Source organism: Bombina bombina, chromosome 2 (genome assembly GCF_027579735.1).
Source record: "Bombina bombina isolate aBomBom1 chromosome 2, aBomBom1.pri, whole genome shotgun sequence".
In the NCBI taxonomy this organism is placed as follows: Eukaryota; Metazoa; Chordata; class Amphibia; order Anura; family Bombinatoridae; genus Bombina; species Bombina bombina.
Genome location: NC_069500.1, coordinates 705,976,520 through 706,003,160, shown reverse-complemented (window position 1 = coordinate 706,003,160; position 26,641 = coordinate 705,976,520). Strand labels below are relative to the sequence as shown.

General features: G+C 37.6%; 1 protein-coding gene across 1 annotated transcript in view; it reads left to right on the top strand.

Annotated features, from left to right (window-relative positions):
* SMC2 (structural maintenance of chromosomes 2) overlaps positions 1-26,641 on the top strand; it is a 291,284-nt gene that overhangs the window by 7,620 nt on the left and 257,023 nt on the right. The window contains 5 exon segments of the mRNA XM_053702691.1: positions 8,221-8,454; positions 9,899-10,048; positions 10,780-11,013; positions 19,884-20,043; positions 26,059-26,176. Coding sequence (XP_053558666.1) covers positions 8,221-8,454; positions 9,899-10,048; positions 10,780-11,013; positions 19,884-20,043; positions 26,059-26,176 — 896 coding nt within the window.

The window sequence follows — 26,641 nt, the reverse complement described above, 5'->3', positions numbered from 1 at the left end:
ACACAATTTTATGCTAACAGCATTTGTTTAGTAAAAGTTTTGTCTATTATTTCCTTCTTAGGGTTAAACGAATATGAGCATTTGTTTAAATAACTAAGAATACGTGGCAGAGCACTGGTTTCTCAGGAAACATGGCAAAATGTGATGATAGTCACACTCTCCAGGAACCCTTGTGCAAATGACACCTTAGTAGTGTGTGAAGCAGCTTACATTACTTTTTCCTGCAGCATCTTCCAAAGCTTGTACACGAGCAGCTTACATTACCATTACTTACCTCACTTTTTTTTTTTTTAATTCAGAGGTGAATGTTCCATTAAACAAACATCCTGTGCTGTGCCTTTCTGTTTAATTAATTTTGAAACATTCCAGTTTCCGTTCTCGAGGGAAGGAAGACCCTGGTCTGAATATGATTCATGCAAATATAATTACTAACTTTATAGAGTGAATAACGGATCAGCCCCCAACGGCAGCACAGCTGCTGTCTGCTGCTTTGTTTGCTCTGTGTGTTGTGAGATGTCTCAGCCACACACACAGGGGCTGTGCAGAAGTGGTAAAGAGTACAACAGCATGGTCCAAGATGGCCTCACAGAAGCAGAAATGTGAAACGTGTAGCAAAAAAACTGTCACTTCTTGCTGACAGCTGGAATAGATAAAGATTTAAATTGACTTCTGAAATGACTGGAAACCGGTTGGGTTTCTCACTGCGCCTCCTCTGTATCCTACTGGCTCCCCAGAAAGAGCAAGACACCTAGTATGTCTTGAGGTTTAAATACAGTAGGGAAAAGATCTAGGGAGCGCCTCAAAAGTGGGCAGGGATAATACTGGAATGACACTATACTGAATAAAGGTTGTTAATAGTGATAATACACAAATTTATTAATGCATACACAATGGTAGATAATTAAGAGGTAAAAATATGACCAATGGGAAAATTATTCAGCATAAAAATATACATAAAAATATTCATGGATCCATGTTATACAATAAATTAAATTAAAAACATATAACCATCACAGATAAAAAAGTGCAGTCTTAGATGGGTTAATATATGAATGCCTCGGTTAGGAGGAATATTGTACCATCAGAGATCTTATAGAACTGTTCTATAAGATCTCTGATGGTACAATATTCCTCCTAACCAAGGCATTCATATATTAACCCATCTAAGACTGCACTTTTTTATCTGTGATGGTTATATGTTTTTAATTTAATTTATTGTATAACATGGATCCATGAATATTTTTATGTATATTTTTATGATGAATAATTTTCCCATTGGTCATATTTTTACATATTTTTACCTCTTTTAATTGACTTCTGAAATGATGCTGGAAGGATTATAGGAAATTCAGTTGATGTCTTAAAGATCAGTTCTAGAGCTGCAACAACTAATAGACGTAATTGATTATGAAAATAGTTGTCAACGAATCTCATAATCGATTAGTTGGTTTGCAATTATTTGGTCTGTGCACAGCACCAGCTGCTTTACTCCAATGAGCGCCTGCACATGGTATTGTGTTTTATGGTTATGCCCTTAGCCTTACAGACATTTTTACTTTTCACTTTTTCTGGACACTAAGTTTCTTTTTAAGTTTACAACTACTCCTGTCTTATGTGCAACCCAGAAATAAAATAGGAGTCATAATTTGGGGGGCGGAGCCTGCTTCCATTGCTGCAGGACGCGTCTTAGTGAAGCTCTGGGTGCTTGACTTAGATTATTTGATATTTATAGCTGATAAAAGCCTGCTAACTTCTTCTAACCCACATTCCTGATAGCAATTTTCTAGGCAGAATCTTTAAAGATCCCTGGAGTGGAGAAACTGACTGCGATCTCGCCTATGCTCTTTGGAACAGCTACGCGGTAACTACCACACAGATCTAGAAACCATCTTGTGCTCAGCTGTGATCTAACTACATTGCGGCTTTGAAAAGTGGACCCTGTGTGTAATGTTCAGCGTAGGTCTGGGGCTGCTGCACAATACCCCCCCCCCCCCCAGTTTATGGGGTTATGCAATCCTGTTTTCGGATTGATTCACTCTACAGATAACCGACAAAAAGATGGCAATAAATGGCCACGTGCTGCTGCACGCAATAGAGAACATGCTTCATGATTGTTATGAACAGATCTGTATACACCTAGAAACAGAATGGAGAGGAGTACTCAATATCAGCTCATCCCAAGGTGAACCTCCGCAATCTACAGAAAGAGGCCCTGCTCAACTGGCTTCCTATAATGAGAATACTGATGAGACCAGTTTGCTTATGCAGTCCCTTACGGAGGACGCTAGTCAAAATAATAGGGTGCTAGCAATGCCTAATATATTTGGTCAACCAGAATTTTCTGTTCCGGAGAAGGAGGTAGTTTGCCATGGAGAGATATTTGGTTGGAGGAGTGCTTTAGTTTCAACTAGCCCTATACAGGCAATACATAACCTACACGTCTGCAAGGAAAATGCAATGTGTGGGCTTAGCAGTGATCCGAGAATTACAGCACATAGGGACGCTGCACGAAATCACATGACTTGGTTACCCACGGTGTCAATGAATCAGGAGGCTCTAAAGTCCGCATATTTGGTGGTCGCAGCTAGCTCTTTGCCGGATGTAGAGGATAACCTACAGTCAGTGCGATCCTTGATGAGCCATGGGACCGCTCCTCCCGGTCAGTGTCCAGTAATCTGGTTTGTGTCTACCTCACAGCTGCTCTCTGCGGCAATCAATAGGACTGCTTACCGAAAACCACTTCTGTACCCTGCTCAGCCCTGCTATGCCTCTACTTTTCCACTGCATAAGAAAGTGGGAGTCGGTTGAACGGACAGAGTACTCGCCTACACCTTGAACACGGGCCTGCTGCAGGCTGGTGTTTCTAGATGTCTATGTTTACTGTTCTCTCCAGTTTTACATAAGTGACCCTAGTCGTAGGCATTGCAGGTTTCAACATGGGTCTCCTTATTAACACATTGCATAGTAGCATATCTAGTCCATTCTAATACACCTTCATAATAGATAAAGTATTCATCTGATAGTGTGTGTCTTTTAAAATATTTTAACATGTTAAAGCTTAGGTTATGACTGCAGAATGTACTCTTCTCTATTCATGTGGAGAGTGAATAGGCTACCTCTGTCATATATAACCCTGTAAGCACTTTTCCATAGTCTGAAACTTATTACCATGCATTATCACAATAGATGTTTGCTAAGACAACATATCCCATGTAAGTCTACTATACTAACATCTGCCTAGAGTGCTATAATTTCTCATATTTACACCTATAGTAGAAGTGCACACCTCTATGTTTAAAACAAGAATGCGGTTCTTCATCTAAGGTATATCCTATTTATTCAGTATAAGCTAGCTACTAAGTCAGCTATCTGTTTACTTTGTTTTCTCTATTAGTTAATAAATCTGTTTACCATATATTCCTAACTAATTCATACAGTTTATATATTCATATGACATTTCACAGAGGACAAGGAGGTCCAAGAGTGGCCTCTGATGATAAGGGATTAGTTTATTCAAATTATTTTGCCATGGGTCATCTTATTGAGAAAAATAGGGTTCAAGAGGAGCCTATGATGTTGTTAAGGGAACTCTTTTATCTAAACATGATTGAAGGGTTTGTAAATACAATGTTGATAGTTTTAGCAGTTGTTCTCGCTGAGAAATATACTTTCTAAATGCCATACAGGTAACTATTATTTATTTATTTAATTGTTATGCTTGCAACTCAATCTGTATATATACTTATCAAGGGTCCAAAAGTGGCCCTGCATACTCATGGTTCATAAGTGACCCCTACTATACCCCCCTATTAGTACACGCTACTGTTAAAGGTCCAAGAGACCTTAGCTCTTTTAAGGGAATCTTAGGCTCATAAGTCTTGATAACCACAAGTAGGGGTTACCTTTGGTTATTGTACCCCCTTTAAATAAAAGATATTTAAAAAAGAGGATATCACAGTTAATAGGTGCCTATTAGAGACCAAATCTAGTCATATGTTGAGAAATTTAACCTATGTCATACTATAAATTTAATCCTAATACGTGCATTTCTTACTGTTACTCTGTAATTGTGCTGCACTTGTAATATTGCAATAACAATATTTATGTAATTTGCTGTGTGTGCCATTGATCTGTTTGGCACTTTCTTTTTGGAACTCTGTATGTTATATCCTTAATAAAAATATTTAAAACCCCCCCCAAAAAAAAACATTTTGATGGAGAATACAACATGTGATGTTGCAGAGCAGACAGAACCTATAATACTGAACATATACTGAAATTGTTAATTATGGCCATTGTTATTTTTCCATCAAGGATGGGTAAAACTTATGTCATTCTATTTAATCCTTCATGAAATTCAATATCTTTATAAATTATAAATAGACCGAGCTGGCTTCCTGCTAACAGAGATCTTGCAAATAAAGCTGTGTGTTTTTGTAAAAAAAAAAAAAAAATAGGAGTCATAATTTGGATTGTTTATATTAATTCAGGTGATTTTGAACTATGCTTTGCATGATATAGTGCCGAGCTTGTATTTACACATAGCCCTAGATTGATGACATTTGTTATATAATTTGTTATATGAATTGATGTCACTATTACCTGTTTGCACAATTTTTAGCGGATCGCTTGCTATTGCTGATATATGTACTCTATAGATAAATGTGTATGGCTGTGTCCTTTTACTGATATATAGTCTTTAGTCCTTTGCCTTTTTTTTTTTCTCTCCCCCCCCCCCCTATTTTTAATTAATTGTAATATGTACCAAATTCAACTTCTGTAAGTATATATGTTATTTTAAGAGTGGACTAAATATCCCCCCCCCCCTTAGCCTTTATAGATGGTTATTTACCACTGCATATAGATATTCAAGATATATTTATGTTACAATGAAGTCCAAGCTTACTTTGTTGAGAGGCTCCTTGCATTGGTGAAGAACTAACAAAGTTAAATAGCCCAACTTGGTAATATTGGCAAAACCCTATTTATGCATCTCAGGCACCTCATTACCATCTGAGCGCCTCTTCTCTGCTGCAGGCAAAATAGCTTGCAAAAAAAGAGAGCCAGCCTCAGCCAGGAGCATGTTAACAGAATGTTAAACAGTGGTAGTCTGTCTACCTCTTTCTACGTCTACCTCTTTTCAAACAGTTTGTGGTTTGGTTTTGCTTAAATATAAAAATGTGTTTTGCTGCTTAAAAAATTGGACCAACAGTTGTTTTAATGTAAAGTTTAGTCTGAAGTTTATATTTATAACCCTCAGTATGTGAATTTTATTTTAAATATAGGAAAACATTAATTTAATTTATTTTTTATCCGATTAGTCGAAAAAATAATCGGTCGATTAATCGATTATGGAAATAATAATTAGTTGCAGCCCTAATCGGTTCTAAATTCATCCCACACATTAATTCATTTTATAGGGCACTTTACACACTTTAAAGCTTTAATTAAAAAAAAAAAATCGCATTTATTTTTTTGCTATTTTGCAACTTTCTTAAACCCTGTACCTTTTCCTGTGATCTACTTTGATACATTTTCTTGGAGGCTCAAGATTAGCAAAACTTTTTATATAAACAAATATCAAACATAAAATGTTACAATTGACAGATGTATACAAATTGCATTCATAACTTAAAAGAAACATCATGTATGACAATGTGCATTCTGATCATTCAGTGCACCTCATCGAGATTTACGGAAAAATCCCAGAGAAAAAAACAAAAAGTTCATGTCCTTCTTCTTCTAAAATTTATAAAGCATAAAGATCACGTTTGTTAAGAAACTAGACCACAATATAACCAGATATATAATTATACAGCAAACAAATTTACCGGCTGGTCTCAAGGTGTAATAAAACGAATCTTTATTTATATGGAGGAAAAAAAAAACACATTTTAAAATGAGTGTATTAAAATCCAAGCCTGGAGAGTAGCGTCTTACGCGTTTCGGCAGAGAACTGCCTTAATCATAGACATGCTAGGGATGTGTTACACATGACTTAAATACACATCCTACAATTATATTAATTACAGCCTACAGACCCTATTAGCTATTTCAGAGTAGTCCTAATAGACTTTACAAATATAGTAACCCTTCATAGCAGAAGTAAAAGCTAGTATTGATGTGGACCAAGAATATATATTCATATTGTGTAATCTGGGAGTGACCTAAAGCGAAAGCCACACCAAAAGTTATATACAACGTTAAATCTTTAGTGTAAAGAACACTGTCTTATTAGATAAATACATATATCCTTAATATTTAAACCACAGGGGTAGCAATAAGGTATGGGCACAATTGAATGAGAGTGATATACAACCCCTCAGACGCAATGGACAGCGTATTTAAAAAAAAATACTAACATACAAAATCACACCATTTATGCAAAAAATGTACCCTCCTGAATTTAATTATATTATAAGGATTAGATGTATTGTAGGGACCTAAAGCAAGTGCCACTCCAAGATGTATATACAACGTTTACTCTTTAGTAAAAGTACACTGTATCTTGTTGGATAAGTGCATATATTCTATAGTTCCTAAACACAGGGGTAACAATTGAGTGGGCGCAATCAAATGAGTGGTATACAACCCCCTCAGCACCAATAAACGGAGTATATAAAATACTAACATTCATAATGACTCCAATTGTGCATGAAAGTACCCCCAAGGATTCAATAGGGTTCTAAGATATCAGCTTTTGTCAAGCATTACTGGCGTGACCAAAAGTTGATAACATCACCATCAATGTTAAATCCCGCTGGTCTCCTAGTTGTCAAATGAAAAATCCAAAAGGCTTCTCTGTAGAAAAGCTTTTTTTACCCTATCACCACCTCTGATCAGCTTTCTGACATGCTCAATTATCTGCCATTTAAAAGTAGCATCCATTTTATGGTGGACATAAATGAAGTGTCTTACCAAATCTGAGCATTCAATACCATTCCCAATGTTTTTTTTATATGTTCTCTAATTCTATTACGTGCCTCCCCTGGAGGTGCACCCAGTGTACTGCTTTCCACACTGGGTGCACTCTACCAGGTAAACTACAAATGTATACAGGCTCTATTGTATAAGCAAAACAATTAACTGGTATTAAGGAGTCACTTTACAGATTCATAAATGTGGAGAAGTAAATCTTTTTGCCAAAAACTCCTCCCATATGGCCTTTAGTTGAATGAATATATATATATATATATATATATATATATATATATATATATATTAATGCATCAAAATGTAATAAATGTATCAGATGATTACACTCTTTGAGCCAGTGTACTATTGTTGGAATATAGAGTTTATTTTCTAGCTATGAGAATTTTTAAACCATTACTTACTATACTGAAAATCTTTTTCTGTATTGTGGTAAAAAAATGTTTTGGTACTTTATTGAACAACCGTTGACATGGGTCTAGTGGAATAGAAATCCCAAATAAGTTTGCTGATTCTTTAGAAACCTCGGACCAGATTGGTATGATTTTTGGGCGCCGCAACCAAACATAGGTCATATTTCCTATTGGACCGTTACATCTCCAGCATTGTTCATTTGGAAGTTTATACATTTTCTTACAACATGCTAGGGTTAAATACCACGTTTGTAAAATTTTAAGAATTATTTCTAGAAATTTACTAGAAATAGATTTCTTTACAGCTTGGAATATATGGGTGGAGTCACTATGAGAACTATCTACGTTCAGTTCTGTACTTTATATAATATGGCACGTAACCAGGAGTAACTTGTTGCAATGAAAAGGGCATGTTTTAAGCAAGACGTTTTCTGACACACAATTTCAAAGGCCGTTAGTGGTCTTAACATGTGAATAGCATTGGTGATATAATAGCCAATTTGTAAAGACCATGGAACCCTTTTCCTCCAATTCTAACTTGCTGAATAATTTATGTCCATCCTCAAATTGATAGGCTCTAATGTTAGAACACTAATGATAACTCATTTAAACTGAATAGTTGGACCTGGAATAAATTCTTTATTATTTACTAGAGGTGTTAGTGGTGACAATTTTAGAAGAAATATAAGGGTATTCCAGTAATATTTTCTCCTAAGCTAAATAGCTTTAGTTTATAATTTTGTGTGGCATTTATTTTTTTAGTATGTATTTTTGTTTAGAATAACAACCAAAATCTATGAAGAATTATAATCCATGCTTGTAAAGAACAAACTGTTTAAATACCTGTAAAACTTTTTTATTTATTTATTTATAGGAAAGGTCTTCCTATTTGGAATACCAGAAAATCATGCGTGAAATTGAACATTTAAGTCGTCTGTACGTTGCCTATCAGTTTGTTTGTGCAGAAGAAACAAAGGTTCGCTCTGCTGAAGAGCTGAAGGAAATGCAGGACTCTATCCTGAAACTCCAGGAGGCCATGGCAGCAAATGAGAGCAAGGTGAAGGAACTGGGCAAAGAAATAGCTGAGCTGGAGAAGATGAGAGATAAGGTAAGGAAAATAGTACTAAAGTACAAACAAACTCTGAACAGTGTGAACAATTAACAAACTTGACTTTGGTTTCTGTGTAAAGACTAGAACTGATTTGAGCCATCTTCTAATTTGTTGGCTCACAAAGGATTATGATCATCAGGAGGTCATCTGATATTAGCAATCAGATATAGAGGGGTTTTTTTGTACGGCATGTACCAGGATTTTCAGTACTGTGTTGCATAAGAAAGAGAAGCGCTCTACCAGGAACAGACAACAGCTCTATATCTTGTTATATGGCGAGTTACCATCTAGGAGCAGCCTGTCTTAGCCCAATTGTCCTTTTCATATAGAAATTTCCTGAAGTATCAGTATCAGTCTGATCCCGCCTAAGATTTTCAGTACTATGTGTAATGCTGATATCCAGTGGTGATCCCCTGGACAAAGTCATGGGTTTTCAGAAAGTCTAATGTGCATGGGAAAGTTGAAATTTAAACTTTTAAGATTCAGACAGAACATGCAATCTTACTTAACTTTCCAGTTAACTTTTATTAACAAATTTGCTTTGTTCCTTTTAACCTTTGTTAAAGTTAACCTAGGTAGGTTCAGGAGCAGCATTGTACTCCTGGGAGCTAGTTTAACATATTGAGTGAGCCAACGACAAGCGGCATGTGTGTGCAGCCACCAATCGTTAGCAAGAAAGCAGATTTGTTAATAGAAGTCATTTGGAATGTTGTTTAATTATATATATATATATATATATATATATATATATATATATATATATATATATATATATATATAATATATCTCACATTACAAAAATTCTGCATGCAAAATAAATGTTTCAAAACTATTTAAATAGTAAATTTTGTGCAAAATTTGCATTCCATGGACATTAATCCTTTAAAAAACAAACAGAAAAAAAAAACTCCTGCTGTGGCCAGTTAGGCTTAGAAATAAATGAGCTACTACACTGATCAAGCAATCACGGTTAAGAATGTAGCAGGCTTCCAAAGTCTGCAGTATGTACTTGTGGAACTGGGATCAAAACACAATTTTGAATACAGTTTATTTTTACCATACACAATACATTTTATTTGGAATTCTATTTTTAATGGCACATTTGTATAATTATCTATTGGTAGTAATGCCTATGTTAGTCAGGCCCGTAAATGTTAAACCAGTTAAATTTTGACTTGTGTGCCACAAAGGACAGTAATCGTATGACACTGAAATTGATGGATCATTAAAGCAACGACACTTACATAATGTGGGTTTGATGCTGGAAAAATATTAATCTGTTAACCTGTCAATTTCTATCTAGTATGTGCATGTATGTTCAGAATTTAAAGACTTTCAGATAATTTGCTACTGTAATTAAGATGACATGCTGTGTATTTTACCGTATATTGTACAATGTGTGATATGAAGCAAGCTATTCAGAGCATTCATTTAACCACAGGAAATTGGAGGAACTTTGCGCTCATTGGAAGAAGCTCTAGCTGAGGCCCAGAGAACAGATACTAAAGCACAGAGCACATTGGATCTGAAGAAACAAAACATGAAAGCCGAAGAGAAAAAACGTAAAGAACTGATGAAGAGCATGGATGAGGTGAGCGAAAGCTCCCACAGGAAAGTCAAATAATCTGGTAGAGCACAGAGAACATATCTTGTTTGTTCGTATATGAAATTCAATAGGTTTTTTGATTGCAAATATCACACTATATTTGTAAGTGCCATGCTGTGCTCTTAAAGAGGTGTAAAACTTTGTTTTAAGCTCCCTAGAGTAGCCAAAAGGCAAACTTTAACCTGTGTTCTAAAACTGCTGCAAATTACCTAAACCAGATATTTAATTTGCAGTTTACAGGATTATCTTTTTGGCCTTTCTAGAGAGCATTGGACAAGCACATTTTAAGGTGTGTACAAAAACAGTGTCTGTATACATTGCTAAATATTAAGGTTGTGTACTGTAGTATACCTTAAAATACAGATTGAATACTATTTGGATAGGTTTTTAAATTGTATGTATTTTAAACATAGTTTTTGTTTGGAGTATGTCACAATTGTAACAGTCATATGAAGGACATATTGTGCTTGCAACTAGATTTGCACCCTATGGTTCTAAATCTGAGCACAAAATCACATTTTCTCTTTTTTTTCCCTAACTGGCCTTATTATTGAGACACACTTGGAGTTTTTTGTACAGGCTTAAAAACCTAGCCTGTTTACATAGCATTCTGCCTTCTGTTTATTATGTAATCTACAAATTGTATATATTCTATTGCACACCCTAATGCATTTTGTGATTTGGAATCTTGACACCACTTATGTGTTGTAACATAGGATGCTAAAGCTTTGGGGGCAAAAGAAAAGGAAGTAAAGAAAATAACAGACGGCCTAAGCTCCTTACAGGAGACAAGTCAGAAGGATGCTGAGGGCCTGACTGCTGCTCAACAACATTTCAATGCTGTGTCTGCTGGTCTGTCCAGCAATGAGGATGGGGAAGAGGCTACACTTGCTGGACAGATGATGACTTGCAAGAATGATATTAGCAAGGCAGAAACTGAGGCAAAGCAGGTATTCATTCAAAGGGATATGAAAGTCAAAATTACAAATTTTTTCATTTAATTTTAATATATTTTACAATTTACTTTTCTTTCTAATGACACGGTCCATGGATCATCTAATTACTATTGGGAATATCACTCCTGCCCAGCAGGAGGTGGCAAAGAGCACCACAGCAAAGCTGTTAAATATCACCTCCCTTCCCTCCAACCCCAGTGATTCTCTTTGCCTACGTTAGAGCAAGGAAGTGGTAAAGTTTAGGTGTTAGAAAGAAGATTCTTCAAGCAAGATTTTATTATTTTTAAGTAGTACAATATTGTGCTGCTTTGTCCTAGGGTGTAGCCGTAGTCCATATCAGTCTCTTCAGTAGAGCAGTGGTGGCTTTCAAAGCAATGGGAATTTGTGGGGTATAATCGTCACTGCGCCTCCCATATATTTAATGCTGCCCTAACTTCAAAAGCCTGAGTAAGATTACTCAGTCTTTGCGTTTTTTCCACAGGTCCATGTGAGGGAACATGCCTCTCAAATCTAGTGAGCTGCCTTGCTGCCGGGCAGATTTCTAAAGGTAAGTGCTAACTTTTTATTTTTCTGGGAGCGTATACAGAATAAAAGATGGCACTTTAAAAGTACTACTTTTTTTCAATACACTTCCTGTGTTCCGGAGAGGAGAAGCTTTGTCACAGATATTAATAGTGTTGCGGTTACCGGACTTCAATTGACAGAAAATAGAAGTTGAGTCCGGTTCATCTAGCATAATATTCATTCCGGTGTCAGGCAGGTAAGCACCTCAGCAAAGCTAAGCTGAGGTGTAGAGGTTGTCCGGAGTGTTTTTTGTAAAACCTTATTATTTTGTTGCAGAAAAATAAAGCAGTTTCATTTTAAAATTTAAAGGAACAGTAACATTTTTCTTTTGTGGGGTATTTTCTAAATAAAATATAAGTTTATTTATTCTGTTTATTGGAGGGAATAAGATGGACCAAGAGGCCCTGCAAGATGTTACATGTACTTGAGAGAACTTTAAATTACAGGGATAGACTTTTTTTTTTTTTTTTTTTTTTCCTGTGCCAACATTGTCTAGGGCGGATGCTGTTCAGGAGTCTTGACAATGAACAAGATATGCTGCAGTTTTCTCCTCAAATGTCCCAAAATTTCGTCCACACATCCAGTACCCTGCGCTTCCTCTTACTCCATCTGGAGTTACGTTGCAAGACATCGCTTCCCTCATGTCCTCTGCGGTTTCTAATGCGTTGTCTGCTTTTCCCATGCTGCAGGGAAAGCGCAAGAGGAAATGTAAACAATTAGTAGGTAAGGTTGCTGACACAATCGTGGCTATTCGGAATACCCCTCCCAGAAATCTGAGTAGGAACACTTCGGTAGCATCTGAAGGTGAAATCTCAGACTCGATGTAATTCCTTCTGCTGATACTGAAGTTGTATCCTTCAGGTTTAAGCTAGAACACCTCTGTTTGTTACTTAATGAGGTTTTGGCTACCCTGGACGACTCAGATACTACTGGCGTAGTCAGTCCTAAGAAGTCTAGTAAACTAAACAAATATTTTGATGTACCTTCCATGGTGGAGGTTTTTCCTGTACCAGATTGAGCATACTGGTTTGATGCGTTGTCTGATTCTATTCGGACAGACACTCCCCTTGAAGAGATCCAGGATAGGATCAAGGCTCTTAAGTTGGCCAATTCATTTTATTACAGATGCTTCCCTACAGGTTATTAAACTGGGAGCAAAGATTTCTGGTTTTGCTGTGCTGGCCCGCAGAGCTTTATGGTTAAAATGTTGTTCTGCGGACGTGTCATCTAAGTCTAAGCTTTTGGTGATCCCTTACAAGGGAAAGACCTTGTTTGGGCCGGGATTGACGGTAATAATTTCTGACATTACAGGAGGAAAGGGCCATTTCCTTCCTCAGGATAAGAGGAATAAGCAGAAGGGACGTCAGAGCAATTTTCGTTCCTTTCGAAAACTTCAAAGGTAAACCTTCCTCTCCGTCTTCCAAGCAGGAACAGTCCAAGCCTTCCTGGAGGCCCAACCAGTCTTGGAACAAGGGAAAACAATCCAAGAAGTCTGCTATTGACTCAAAAGCAGCATGAAGGGCCTGCCCCCGATCCGGGACCGGATCTTGTGGGGGCAGACTTTCCTTCTTCGCTCAGGCTTGCGTTCAGGATCCCTGGGCAGTGGACATTGTGTCCCAGGGATACAAGCTAGAGTTCAAGACCTTTCCTCCCAGGGGCAGGTTTCTGCTTTCAAGATTATCTGTAGACCAGATAAAGAGAGGCGTTCTTACTATGTGTTCAGGACCTTTCCGACCTGGGAGTGATCGTTCCTGTTCCAATTCAGGAACAGGGTCTGGGGTTCTACTCCAATCTGTTTGTGGTTCCCAAAAAAGAGGGATCCTTCAGATCAATTTTAAATCTCAAAAGTCTAAACAAATTCCTCAGAGTATTGTCCTTCAAGATGGAAACTATTCGTTCCATTCTTCCCTTGGTTCAAGAGGGTCAATTTATGACAAAGGTAGATTTGAAGGACGTGTACCTGCATGTTCCCATCCACAAGGACCATCACAAGTTTCTGAGGTTCAAATTTCTAGACAAACACTTCCAGTTTGTGGCTCTTCCATTCGGCCTTGCTACAGCTCCCAGAATTTTTTTAAAGATTGTGGGATCCCTGTTGGCGGTGCTCCGATTGCGGGGCATTGCAGTGGCGCCTTATCTGGACGACATTCTGGTTCAGACGCCATCCTTTCAATAAGCAAAATCCCACACGGAAATGTTATCCTTCCTGCGATCTCACGGATGGAAGGTGAATTTGGAAAAGAGTTCCTTAGTTCCAACTACATGGGTAGTTTTCTTCAGAACCTTAATAGATTCTTTATCAATGAAAATATTTTTGACAGAAGTCAGGAAATTAAAGATTTTCAATTCTTGCCTAGCGCTTCAGTCCTCTCCTCGGCCATCAGTGGCTCAATGTATGGAGGTAATCGGTCTGATAGTAGCGGCTATGGATATCATCCCGTTTCCACCTCAGACCTCTGCAGTTATTCATGCTCAGGCAGTGGAACGGAGATTATGCGGATCTCTCCACAATTACATCTGGAGCAGGAGACCAGGGATTCCCTTCTTTGGTTGTTGTTTCAGGATCATCTATCCCAGGGCACCTGCTTCCGCAGATCCACCTGGGTGATTGTAACAATGGACGCCAGTCTACTGGGATGGGGAGCAGTCTGGGGTTCTCTAAAGGCTCAGGTGACATGGACTCGGTCATAGTCTGTTCTACCCATAAACATTGTGGAGCTGAGAGCAATCTACAATGCTCTTCTGGCCTGGCCTCAGTTAACCTCGGCCCGGTTTATCAGGTTCCAGTCGGACAACATAACTTCAGTGGCTTACATCAACCATCAGGGGGGAACTCGGAGTTCCTTGGCCATGACAGAGGTAGCCAAGATAATTCAGTGAGCGGAGACCCACAACTGCTGTCTATCGGCGATCCACATCCCAGGAGTGGATAACTGGGAGGCAGATTTTCTGAGCAGACAGAACTTTGACCCGGGGGAGTGGGAACTCCTTCTGGATGTATTTTCCAGCTTGATTCTCAAATGGGGACAGCCGGAGCTGGATCTCATGGCATCTCGGCAGAATGCCAAGCTCCCGAGGTATGGGTCGAGGTCAAGGGACCCTCAGGCTGTACTGATAGACACTCTAGCAGTACTTTGGAATTTAAGTCTTGCATATCTATTTCCCCTGTTCGCTCTTCTACCTCGGGTCATTGCTCGAATCAAACAGGAGAGGGCGTCGGTGATCCTCATTGCACTGGCGTGGCCTCGCAGGATTTGGTATGCAGACCTGGTGGAGAGGTCATTTCTTTCACCTTGGAGACTTCTGTTGAGAAGGGACCTTCTACTTCAAGGGCCTTTCCTTCATCCAAATCTAGTTTCTCTGAAGCTGACTGCTTGGAGATTGAACGCTTAATTTTATCTAAGCGTGAATTTTCAGAATCGGTCATTGAGACCATGATTCAGGCTCGTAAGCCTGTGACTAGAAAGATTTACCATAAGATATAACGTAAATATCTGTATTGGTGTGAATCCAAAGGCTACTCTTGGAGTAGAGTTTGGATTCCTAGAATTCTGTCTTTTCTCCACGAAGGTTTGGAGAAGGGTTTATTGACAAGCTCCCTAAAGGTTCAAATATCTGCCTTGTCTATTTTGTTACATAAACGCCTGGCGGACCTCCCAGACGTACAATCGTTCTGTCAGACCTTGGTCAGGATCAGGCCTGTGTTTAAGCCGGTTACGCCTCCCTGGAGTCTTAACTTTTTTCTTAAAGTTCAACAGGCTCCGTTTGAGCCTATGCATTTCTTAGATATTAATATATCTTGGAAGGTTTTGTTTCTTGTTGCTATTTCATCTGCTCGTAGAGTTTCAGAGCTCTCAGCATTACTGTATGAGTCTCCTTACCTTATTTTTCATTCGGATAAGGTAGTTTTGCATACTAAGTTATGGTTTCTCCCTAAAGTGGTTTCAGATCGGAACATTAATCAGGAGATTGTTGTTCCTTCCTTGTGTCCTAAACGTCGGCTACACAATCTAGACGTGGTGCGTGCATTGAAATTCTATTTACAGGCGACTAAGGATTTTCGTCAGTCTTCTGCTCTTTGTGGTCTTCTCTGGGAAACGTAAGGGGCAGAAAGCTACGGCTACTTCTCTCTTTGTGGCTGAAGAGTATCATTTGCTTTGCCTATGAGACTGCTGGACAGCAGCCTCCTGAGAGAGTTACAGCTTATTCTACGAGGGCTGTTTCCTCTTCCTGGGCATTCAAAAATGAAACTTCTGTGGAACAGATTTGCAAGGCTGCAACTTGGTCCTCTCAACACTTTTTCAAAATTCTATAAATTTGATACCTTTTTCCCTGGCTGGGGCTTCTTTTAGGAGAAAGGTTCTTCAAGCAGTGGTGCCTTCCGTTTAGATTCCCTGTCTTGTCTCTCCCTTATCATCTGTGTCCTCTAGCTTGGGTATTGATTCCCAATAGTAATTAGATGATCCGTGGACTCACCGTGTCATTAGAAAGAAAATTAAATTTATGCTTACCTGATAAGTCTTTCTTTCTTGACACGGTGAGTCCACGACCCGCCCTGTTTTCTTAAGGACAGGTTTTGTTGATATGTTATAAACTTCAGACACCTCTGCACCTTGTTGCTTCCTTTCTCTCCTTTGCTTCGGTCGAATGACTGGGGTTAGAGGAAAGGGAGGTGATATTTAATAGCTTTGCTGTGGTGCTCTTTGCCACCTCCTGCTGGGCAGGAGTGATATTCCCAATAGTAATTGGATGATCAGTGGACTCACCGTGTCAAGAAATAAATACAATTGTCAGGTAAGCATAAATTTTGTTTTTCTTGGTTTCTTTTGTTGAAAAGCATACTTAGGTAGGCTCAGAAGCACTAATGCACTACAGTGTTCTCCACAGTTTTTTGCCAGCTGGGTTGCATTATGAAGTAGCTGCGTTGGGGCACTGTAATATTTTTAAATATTTTATTATTTTTACTTATTCTAAGCACAAATTAATTGCATTATTTAACATAAATGTATTTAATGATAATTTGTGCAATTAAAATTTAAAAATTCTGGCTAATTTTAGCTTAATAGTAGCTAAAATTTTAGCTGGTTTGTGCACCTGCTAAAAAGGTCTTGGAGAGAACACTGCAGTATTGGGAGCTAATTAGTGATTGGTTGCTACAAATGTATATTCCTCTTGCCATTGGTTAGACAAATTTGTTCATCTAGGTTTCCAGTAGTGCATTGCTACTCAGGAGCTAACTTTGCAAGTTATATGCAAGCAATAGTGCGATTTAAAAAAAAAAACAACAACATTATTTTATCAATATCACAATGGTTTGTTTATCTTAGTTATCTTCTGCTTGGAAGACTGGTTAACTGTTTTTGTGTATTTTTTTGTCTCGCTGCCTTGTATAGTGGATAGCGGCCTAGGGAGGCTGTTTAACCCCTTTACAACCAAGACGTCCCCTGTACTTTGCTAGTACTTAGTTTTTTTTGGCTCATAATAGCATGGGTCTTGCCGCCAGCGGCAAAACTGCACTATTAAAACTACCCTGGTCTTTAAGGGTTTAAGTTCTACTTTGATTTGGGAGCAGTTTTTTAAGAAGTTTATAATTTTGTATAAACTATAATTGGGAGGGTAGAAAGAAAACTAAATCCTAAAGTAGTATAACATTAAATAAATCCCTTTTTTTTATTTTACAATTTTTGGCAAATGATTTTAATTTCAAACGGTTTCTTGATATTTTTTTTTGTAAGAAATAAAAAAAATGAAATATGTATAAAGATACAAGTATATAGGTATTTGTAAATCCATGAAATAAAGAAACCAAACCCATTGTACTAAATAATAAAAGGTCAAAGTTCAGGTCCAAGTAGGGGATAACCACTTAAAGTACATACTATCTAACAGTTGTTTACACCCTTAAAGGGACAGTCTACACCAGAACTGTTATTGTTTTAAAAGATAGATAATCCCTTGTTTACCCATTCCCTAGTTTTTGCATAACTACCAGTTATATTTATATATTTTTTACCTCTGTGATTATCTTGTATCTAAGCCTCTGCAGACTGCCCCTTTATTTGTTCTTTTGACAGACTTGCAGTTTAGCCAATCAGTGATGGCTTCCAGGTAACTTCACGTGCACGAGCACAGTGTTATCTATATGAAAAGCATGAACTAACACCCTCTAGTGGTGAAAAACCTGTTAAAATGCATTCTTAAGAGGCGGCCTTCAAGGTCTAAGAAATTAGCATATGAACCTCCTAGGTTAAGCTTTCAACTAAGAATACCAAGAGAACAAAGAAAAATTGGTGATAAAAGTAAATTGGAAAATTGTTTAAAATTACATGCCCTTTCTGAATCATGAAAGTTTTTTTTTGGACTACACGGTCCCTTTAAGGGAAACAAACAATCAAAAACCCCCACAGAGTACTACAATGCAACACGTTCTTTTTAGGCTTCCATCCACATTGTATGAAATTCAACTTTAATAATGCTTGTAAGTGTCTTCAATTTTAATAAGAAATGTAATATATTTTACTACAATTAGAGGGGCTTTTGGTGTTTTGCGCTTTTAAATAGGCACCTGACCTCTTTTTGGTAAAAAAAAAAAGTGTACAAACTTCATTAAAAGCCTTGTTGCAATCAAAAAAGAATTGTAAATGGGGAACATTTATTTTTGCAACTTTTATTTTCATTTTTATCGCAAGTTAAAAAAAATTATTCTATGAAAGCAAGTTTTGTGTTGGCTTTAGCAATGGCTTAATTCCAGTAAAGACAAACATTTAATATTTGTATTAGAAATGCAAATCTTGCAGTTGCACATTAATAATAGTTTCAATTAACTTTAGTTTCTTATGCACATAACTTTATCAGATCTGTCTGTCCTGTTATCACATATAAAAATCAGTTTGGTTTTTCGAGTGTGGCAAGTGCATTTGATGTAGTATCACTGGCATTCCTACTAATACTTTAAATTAGATTTTTTTTTTTAATTTCCCTTTAAAGGAATAATCTAGTCAAAATTAAACTTTCATTATTCAAACAGAGAATGTAATTTTAAGCAACTTTCTAATTTACTCCTATTCTAATTTTTTCTTCGTTCTTTTGGTATCTTTATTTGAAAAAGCAAGAATGTAAGCATAGGAGCCGGCCCATTTTTGCTTCAGCACCTGGGTTGCACTTTCTCATTGGTGTCTGGAATGTAACCACCAATCAACAAGCGCTACCCAGGTGCTGAACCAAAAATGGCCCGGCTCCTAAGCTTACATTCAAATAAACATACCAAGAGAACAAAGAATAATTGATAATGGGAGTAAATTGGAAAGTTGCTTAAAGGGACAGTCTAGTCAAAATTAAACTTTTCATGATTCAGATAGGGCATGCAATTTTAAACAACGTTCCAATGTACTTTTATCATTAAATTTGCTTTGTTTCCTTGGTGGTATTTTTGAAAAACTAAACCTGGTAGGCTCAAACTGATTTCTAAACCGTTGAAAACCACCTCTAAGATCAGAGCATTTTGAAAGTTTTTTCACAGTTAGACAGTACTAGTTCATATGTGTCTTATAGATACCATTGTGCTCACTCCCATGGAGTTGTTTAGGAGTCTGCACTGATTGGCTAAACTGCATGTCTGTCAAAAGCACTGAGATAAGGGGCAATCTGCAGAGGCTTAGATACAAGGTAATCACAGAGGTAAATCATATTAATATAACTGTTGGTTATGCAAAACTGGGAAAGGGGTAATAAAGGGATTAGCTATCTTTTTAAACCATAAAAATTCTGGTGTAGACAGTCCCTTCAAATTTGCATGCTCCTATCTGATTCATGAAAGTTTATTTTGACTAGACTATTCCTTTAATAGTAAATTAAAGTGTCGGTAAACCTCAAAAATAATGTTATATAATTCTGCACTTTGTGCAGAATTATATAACATTATATTAGCCTTATCTTTATAAAACCTAATATTCCCTTTGATTTTTTTTAAAAAAATTTACTGTTTTTCAGACCCGCTCTCTGTGCTCTTCTGAGCGGGTCTGTTTTTATCACACAGCGCATCGGGCCAGCTGTATAGTCACAGCCCGGCCCGACCGCGCCATTATACTCAGTGCAGCTCGCTCCTGCTGTCGCAGAGAGTGGGTCTGAAAAAGTCATTTTTTTAAAAAAAAAATCAAAGGGAATATTAGGTTTTATAAAGATAAGGCTAATATAATGTTATATAATTCTGCACTATGTGCAGAATTATTTAACATTTATTTTTGAGGTTTACTGGCCCTTTAAGTCCTATTTTTAATATGGAGATTTCTGTGCTCTTTTAGGCTCAAATGAAGCTGAAACATGCCCAGCAGGAATTAAAGACCAAACAGGCAGAAGTTAAGAAGATGGACGGTGGCTACAAGAAAGACAGTGAGGCGTTTGAAGCAGTGAAGAAGAACAAAGAAAAATTAGAGACTGAAATGAAGAAACTTAACTATGAAGGTGTGTGAAAAAATTCAAAAAAAGTATTGTTGGACATTGTACAACTATATTATCATGAAGGTGGTTTAGCTGTGTTTTGAATGTGTGATGTTTTTGCAGTGCTTGCAAAATCTTGTGGAAGTTCTTGTAATGTTAAATTGTTATAAATCATCATTTCCTTCTAATGACAGTGAGGGTCCACAAAAACATTAATAACCTATTATGGGGTGTCTATTATTTGGGGTAAACAGAACATTAAAGTATCCCTCCCTCTTCGTATCCCCCCCCCCAGTAATTATTTGCCTCGTCTACAAGGAGGTAGGCAGAGGGTGGTGCTCTGCTGAAGTTTCTGGATTTTAATTATCTAAATGGATTGTTTCCCTCGAGAGAGCAGGGGAGTTTACAGTATATTTATGCTATCCTCCTTGCATAGACAACCAGCGTTAGTTAAACTGCTTCCTTTACCACAGGTCCCTGTCAGGATGATAATTGCTACTGACAGACCTGGAGCTGTTGTGGGATTGTCTAGGACTGCAGATGGGACCCAGTCTGTACGACAGAGAATCTGGGACTCCTCAGGATGCTGACTAAGTACTAATTTTTAATACTTTTTTTTTTTTTTTTTTTTCTCTCCCTAATGGCTTGTTGTCTAACAGGGGATATATGCCCAGACTATATGCAGCCTAAGATAAAGTTATGTCAATCTTCTTTCGAATTTTCGGAAGTGTAATTTTGGCTTGAGCAGCCTGTGTAGAATAACCGCTTGCGAGTCTGTTCCTTCTTCTCGGAGAGCCGCATCTCTATCCAATGGGATCGTCGCTCCGAGACTGGAGTAGTGTGTGTATATATGTTTGTGTATATATATATATATGTGTGTGTGTGTATATATGTATATATATATATATATGTATATATGTGTATATATATATATATATATATATATATATATATATATATATATATATATATATATATATATATATATATATATATATATATATATATATATATATATATATATATGTGTATATATATATATATATATATATATATATAATTTTTTTTTAATTTTTTTTTTTTTTTTTTTTTTTTTTTTTGGATGTTCGGTATCCTGAGCAGCATATCGAGTGTGTTATTAATTTATTAATTTTTGTCACATAAATCACATAGCTGGTAGTTTATTGTATCTCCAGCTCTGAGACTCTTATTCTTACTATCTTATTGTGATGGGCATAATCAGGTTGTCATTACCTAGACTTACCCTTTTCTTATATAGATATATGCATATCGCTTTTATGGCATTAAATAAACTCACTCATGTCTAATTTGGGAGTTATGAATTTCTACTGTTTTGATATAATTCACTATGGGTTTTTCAGTGATTATACTAGCTTATTTAAAAGGTTAGCATAGCTGGTGGGTTAATAGCATTTTCATTGCTTAATAGGACCTCTAAACATGGTTTCTAAATATTGTTAAAAGGGCAGCTGATGAGCGTTTTTTTACTTTTCCTTCCTAATGATTCAGCCAATATCACCATGCATATGTTCTAGGAATCTTGCACATGCTCATTTGGTGCAGGTGCATTAAGTGTGCATATTAAAATGTTGTGCACATCTACAATATGGAAGTGAATTGGAAAGTTGTTTAAAATTTTAACTTGACTGTCCTTTTAAATGTTCTTTTTTTTTTTTTTTTTTTTTTCCTTATAAGGAAAATAATTGTGTATGTTTTTCAGTGTCTAACCACACCTATATCTCATAGGAAAGATAATCTCTGGTGTTATATGAGAGAGATTGATTTACTGTCTTAGCATTAGCAATGCTTCGCCACTCTTAATCTTATGATATCTAAGTTTCTAAGGCGGCCTTTCTACCTTGCCTGTACTTAGCTGCACTTATTTTATTATGGAAAATATACATATTTGACAATTTCTGCTGACTCCTCCAGTGTCTCAGAAGGGAAGCAACTGGCCAGAGACTGGAGGTCCCAGGATCATCTCTGGGCATGGAGTGACAGATTAAGATTGTTAACGCATACCCCTTACTCGGGGGTTTCCAAACTTGGCTCTCCAGAGGTTTTGGAACTACATTTCCCACAATGCTCAGCTAGATAAAATGCTGGCTGAGCATCATGGGAAATGTAGTTCCAAAACCTCTGAAGGACCAAGTTTGGAAACCCCTGCTTAGGGATGCCAGCTGCCCTGATTCTGCTAGCTAGTGCTTTTAAAGGCACTCCAATACTTATCCATCTTATTTCTTATATGGGGAATAAGATTATGTAGTGCTCATAAGCAGTTCCAATACTTAGCCATACATATTTCTTTCTTGAGAAATCAGCATATTTTATTTCTTATATGGAAATTTAATATATATAGTGTTACCAATGCCTAAACTTAATGCATAATCAGACTTTTTTTCTTATTTGGCCTTGTTTATCCATAAGGATTATCAGGTCTTTGTTTTCCTCTCATGCAGGGAGATCTGAGAATAACATCAATGGATCCGAAGGATTCATGCCTTCACCTTCCATATCAGAGTCTTTCCAGTATTTTTACTTGTTTTTTTTCTGGACAAGCACTTCCTCTTAGTTTTTCCATCTGGTTTAGCTATGGCTCCCAGGATCTTGTCAAAGGTTCTAAGAGTCTTCCTTCTTATATACAGAATACATGGATTGCGATGGCGCTGTGCCTGGTGGTCCTCATCTCGGTTCTGGTGCCCTCTTTTCCTTTAGCGTCATCTTTCACAGGAAGTTACTCTGGAAATTAATTCTCGTATCCAATTCTCTCAATCCCATTTCGAGAGTAGTATTTCTGGGTATTCTATTTTCTCTACTTCTCTCAGATCTACTCAGGGAGAAGCTTAGGGCTCCCTGTCGTATATTACAGCCTTTCCTTGGCTTCAGTGGCTCAAGTCTGGCTCAAATAGGTCTTGCATTTGCAGCCTGGATACTATTCCATTTGCTTGTTTTCCTCTGAGCCCTCTGCAGTTATGTATGCTCAGACTATTTGAATGTGGACCATTCAGATCTTTACCAGGTAATATCTCTGGTTCTACAGTCAAGAGATTCTCTAGACAGGGATGTTCTGTGGTAGCTCAGTGGCTAGCACAGTTTCTGTGCTACCGGTAGGTTAAGGATTCAAATCCTTCCTGTTACACATTACAGCTAGCAATCCACAAGAGATTGTTTATGGCTGTTGTGGATTCCTGTTCTTCATGGAATGTGATTTTTATTTGTCCATCCTATGTGATTTCCCTAGATGAGAATTTCTTAGGGTGGGGAACAGTATGTGGTTCTCTGAGGACTCAGGGACTCTGGCACCTGGAGGAGGTGACTATCCCCATAATTTTCTGGAATGGGGGTCTTTTCAGTGAGCCTGATGTGGCCTTTGCTTCGTTCCACCTTTTATATTCAATTACAATTGGACATCATCTCTTCCTTGGCTTATGTCAATGTGATGCTTTTTGGCAATGCAGGAGGTATCCAGCGTTTTTAATGGGTATCCACATACCATTGTCATATGTCAACCTTACGCATTCCGGGAGTGAAGATCTGGGTTGCGTTTTTTTTCCTACTCTGACAGACTCTACTCAGAGGTAGTGCCATCTGCCTTGAAAGCTGAAGATCAAGAGTTTAAATACAACCGTGACTACATGTTCTTCACAATGCATGTCCTACAAATATCCTTGCCTAAACCAGCTTTTTAAACTCTAGACTGAGAGGTGTCCTGCAAGGTCAACCACATGACTAATATTTTCCAATCTCAAGGTCAATTTATCGAGATTCGGGTTGAGATCGAGAGACCCTCAGGGGGAGCTTGTGGACACTCTGGGGGTCTCCTGGCTCTTCTATCTGTATACTATTTCTCCGATCGTGCAGCTGTCCCGAATGGTAGTTGGGATCTACCTGGAGAGGATTTTATAGATTCTTCTGACTCCTGCATGGCCACACAGGACTTGGTGTGCAGATCTAGGGGGAATGTTGTTTGTCCTCCGTGGTGGTTGCATTCTGAGGTCAGTCTTTTTAGAGCAAGGCTGTTCTTTCTATAAAATCCTCGCTGCTTTGAGGATGTCTGCATGGAGGTGGCTTGGCTAGCCTTGTCCCAGAAGGGATCTTTGATAATGCAATCTACACTCGTTCAGGCACACAAGCCTGTTTCTAGTCCTGTTTTCATACGGAGGGTTTCCTTAGGTGAATGTGGTTTGCTGGCATAGAGTGAGGATCCCATGTATTTTGCAGTTCCTTCCAGATGGTTTGGAGGAGGACTGTCGGATAGTTCCTTAAGGGCTGGTGTTCTGTCTTTTTTTGGTTTTGTTTTTTCAAAAGTCGGCAAGTTTTGCCAGATGTTTGTTCAGGCTATTGCTAGAACTATACCTATTTTCTCCCTGTTGCTTCTCCATGGAACTTTGTCTTTGTTCCTAGAGTTCTTTTCAAGCTTCGTTTGAGCCAATGCTTTCTGTTATAAAGTTGCTCTTTTGGAAAGAGATCTTTTATTAACATTTCCTCTGTACATGTGTCAGATTTATTTGTTGTTTCCAACGAGATTTGTCTTTTTCAGTACTCCATTCTGATATGCAGTTCTGTGGACATATCTGTGACTTTACCTAGGTTAGTTTATTCCTACATTATAAATCGGGAATTTGTGGTTAAATTTTTTGTCCCATTTCACCTTCTTACTAGGTGAGGTTGTTGCATGATTAAGGTGGGGGGCGGTGCTTTAACGTTTGCTACCTAGGATTTTCATTGGTCATCTTCCTTGTGTGTTCTGTTTCCTGACGAACACAGAGGCGGAAGGCATGAACTGTTCCTCTTGTCTTCTAGCTACAAATCCTATTTGGCATGTGTTCCTGAGAAATGGGCCAGCAGTCTCCATTCCAATTCATGGAACATTCTACCGTGTGGTTTCTTCCTCTTAGGCCTTCTCAAAGAAGGTTTCAATTGATTAGTTTGGCAAGACTGTTATTGGGTCTTCTCTTTTTCACAAGCATTTTCGGATTTACGGTTTGTGCCTCTGTGGAGGCGTCATTTGGGAGAAGGGTTCTATGAGTGGTGGTGCCTTGTATTAGGTCTGCCTTTCACTTCTTCCCTCCCTAACATTCGTGTACTCTTCAGCTTGGGTATTTATTTCCCATAGATAATGAATGTTTTCGTGTACCCTCACTGCCTTTAGAAGGAAAATAAAATTAATGCTTACCTGATAAATTAATTTGGCAGTGAGGGTCCACGAACCCACCCTGATTTTGTGTAGGGACGACAGTCTTGGTACCTTTTTATACCCCTTTTATCTCTCTCTACTTTTCCTTAACCTCCGCTTGAACTACTGAGGGGGTAGGGGGAAGTGAGAACTTCAATGTTCTGTTTGGGGCGTCTTTGCCTCCTCCTGGTGGCCAGTTGAAGTATTTCACATAGGTTATAAATGTTTTCATGGACCCCCACTGCCAAGAAGGAAATTTATTTATCAGGTAAGCATACATTTTAATTTTTGAAAAGGCAAGTTAATGAAAATGACTTGTGGTGTGCTGCTTTCCTTCTCCTGGGCTTGTTTTCTTTTTACAGTTATTTTTTGTGGTATGCCACTAGGTTGTTCCATTTACTCCAGTTGTGGTGGTTTGTGCCCGCTTTGTGCCCCTGACCTCTAATAAACTTACCCAAACATGATTTACTTTGAAAATTCCTTGCAACAAATTTTAAAGTTTGCAATTAATCCCTAAATCACATATTGCATGTGGCATTTATTAGGCAAAGTGGAATATGGGAAGTTTAAATTTCAAAGTCCCTAGATTTGCAACTTCCAAATTGTTTTGTGCTTTTCTATGAGTTACTCACACACACACCTCATTTTCACCAGATTATGCACTTCAGTAAAAAAAACAACAAATTTTCTGTATTATGCTTGCACAGTATAACAGCAGAATGGGGATCTTTATTTTAAAATACCCATTTTCCAACAAAACAATATATTTTAAAATGTCCTTTTTAGGTACAGTAAAGACAATTAAAGTATCTTTAAGTTGAATTTTAATTTATTATTTGTAGAGGGAAGAGAGGAGCAGCTTTTAGAAAAGCGCAGAGATCTTTCTCGCACTGTTAACCGCCTCAGGGAAACATACGAGTCCTTGATGGCACGTTTTCCAAACCTTCAATTTGAATACAGGTATGTAAGGTTAGGATGCTGAATACCTGTGTTTTCATAACTAAAGTGACTCTAAATAAAAAAGAGAATTCAGTATGATAACTATATCTGTACATTTTAAATGTGTTTTCTATCCTAAGGCGTTCCTTATTACTTATTCTTATTTCTGGATATTTGTTTAGTGGGAGTGCAGCAGAACGTCTCATGACATTCCAGAGCAAGTTTTAAAATGACTTTGTCTAAATATAAAATGTATTGATGAAAAGATTCCTTTATTATTTCAGACCTAAAAGAAATAGTATACTATTGTATGTTGCAAAAATAATGTAGAGGGGTGTTTTTAATATGGTTCATATAAGTGCCCTTAAAGAGAAACATATTTTTCTTTTTAAAGACACGATGAGTCCACGGATTTCATCCTTACTTGTGGGATTACGCCTCCTGGTCAGCAGGAGGAGGCAAAGAGCACCACAGCAGAGCTGTTAT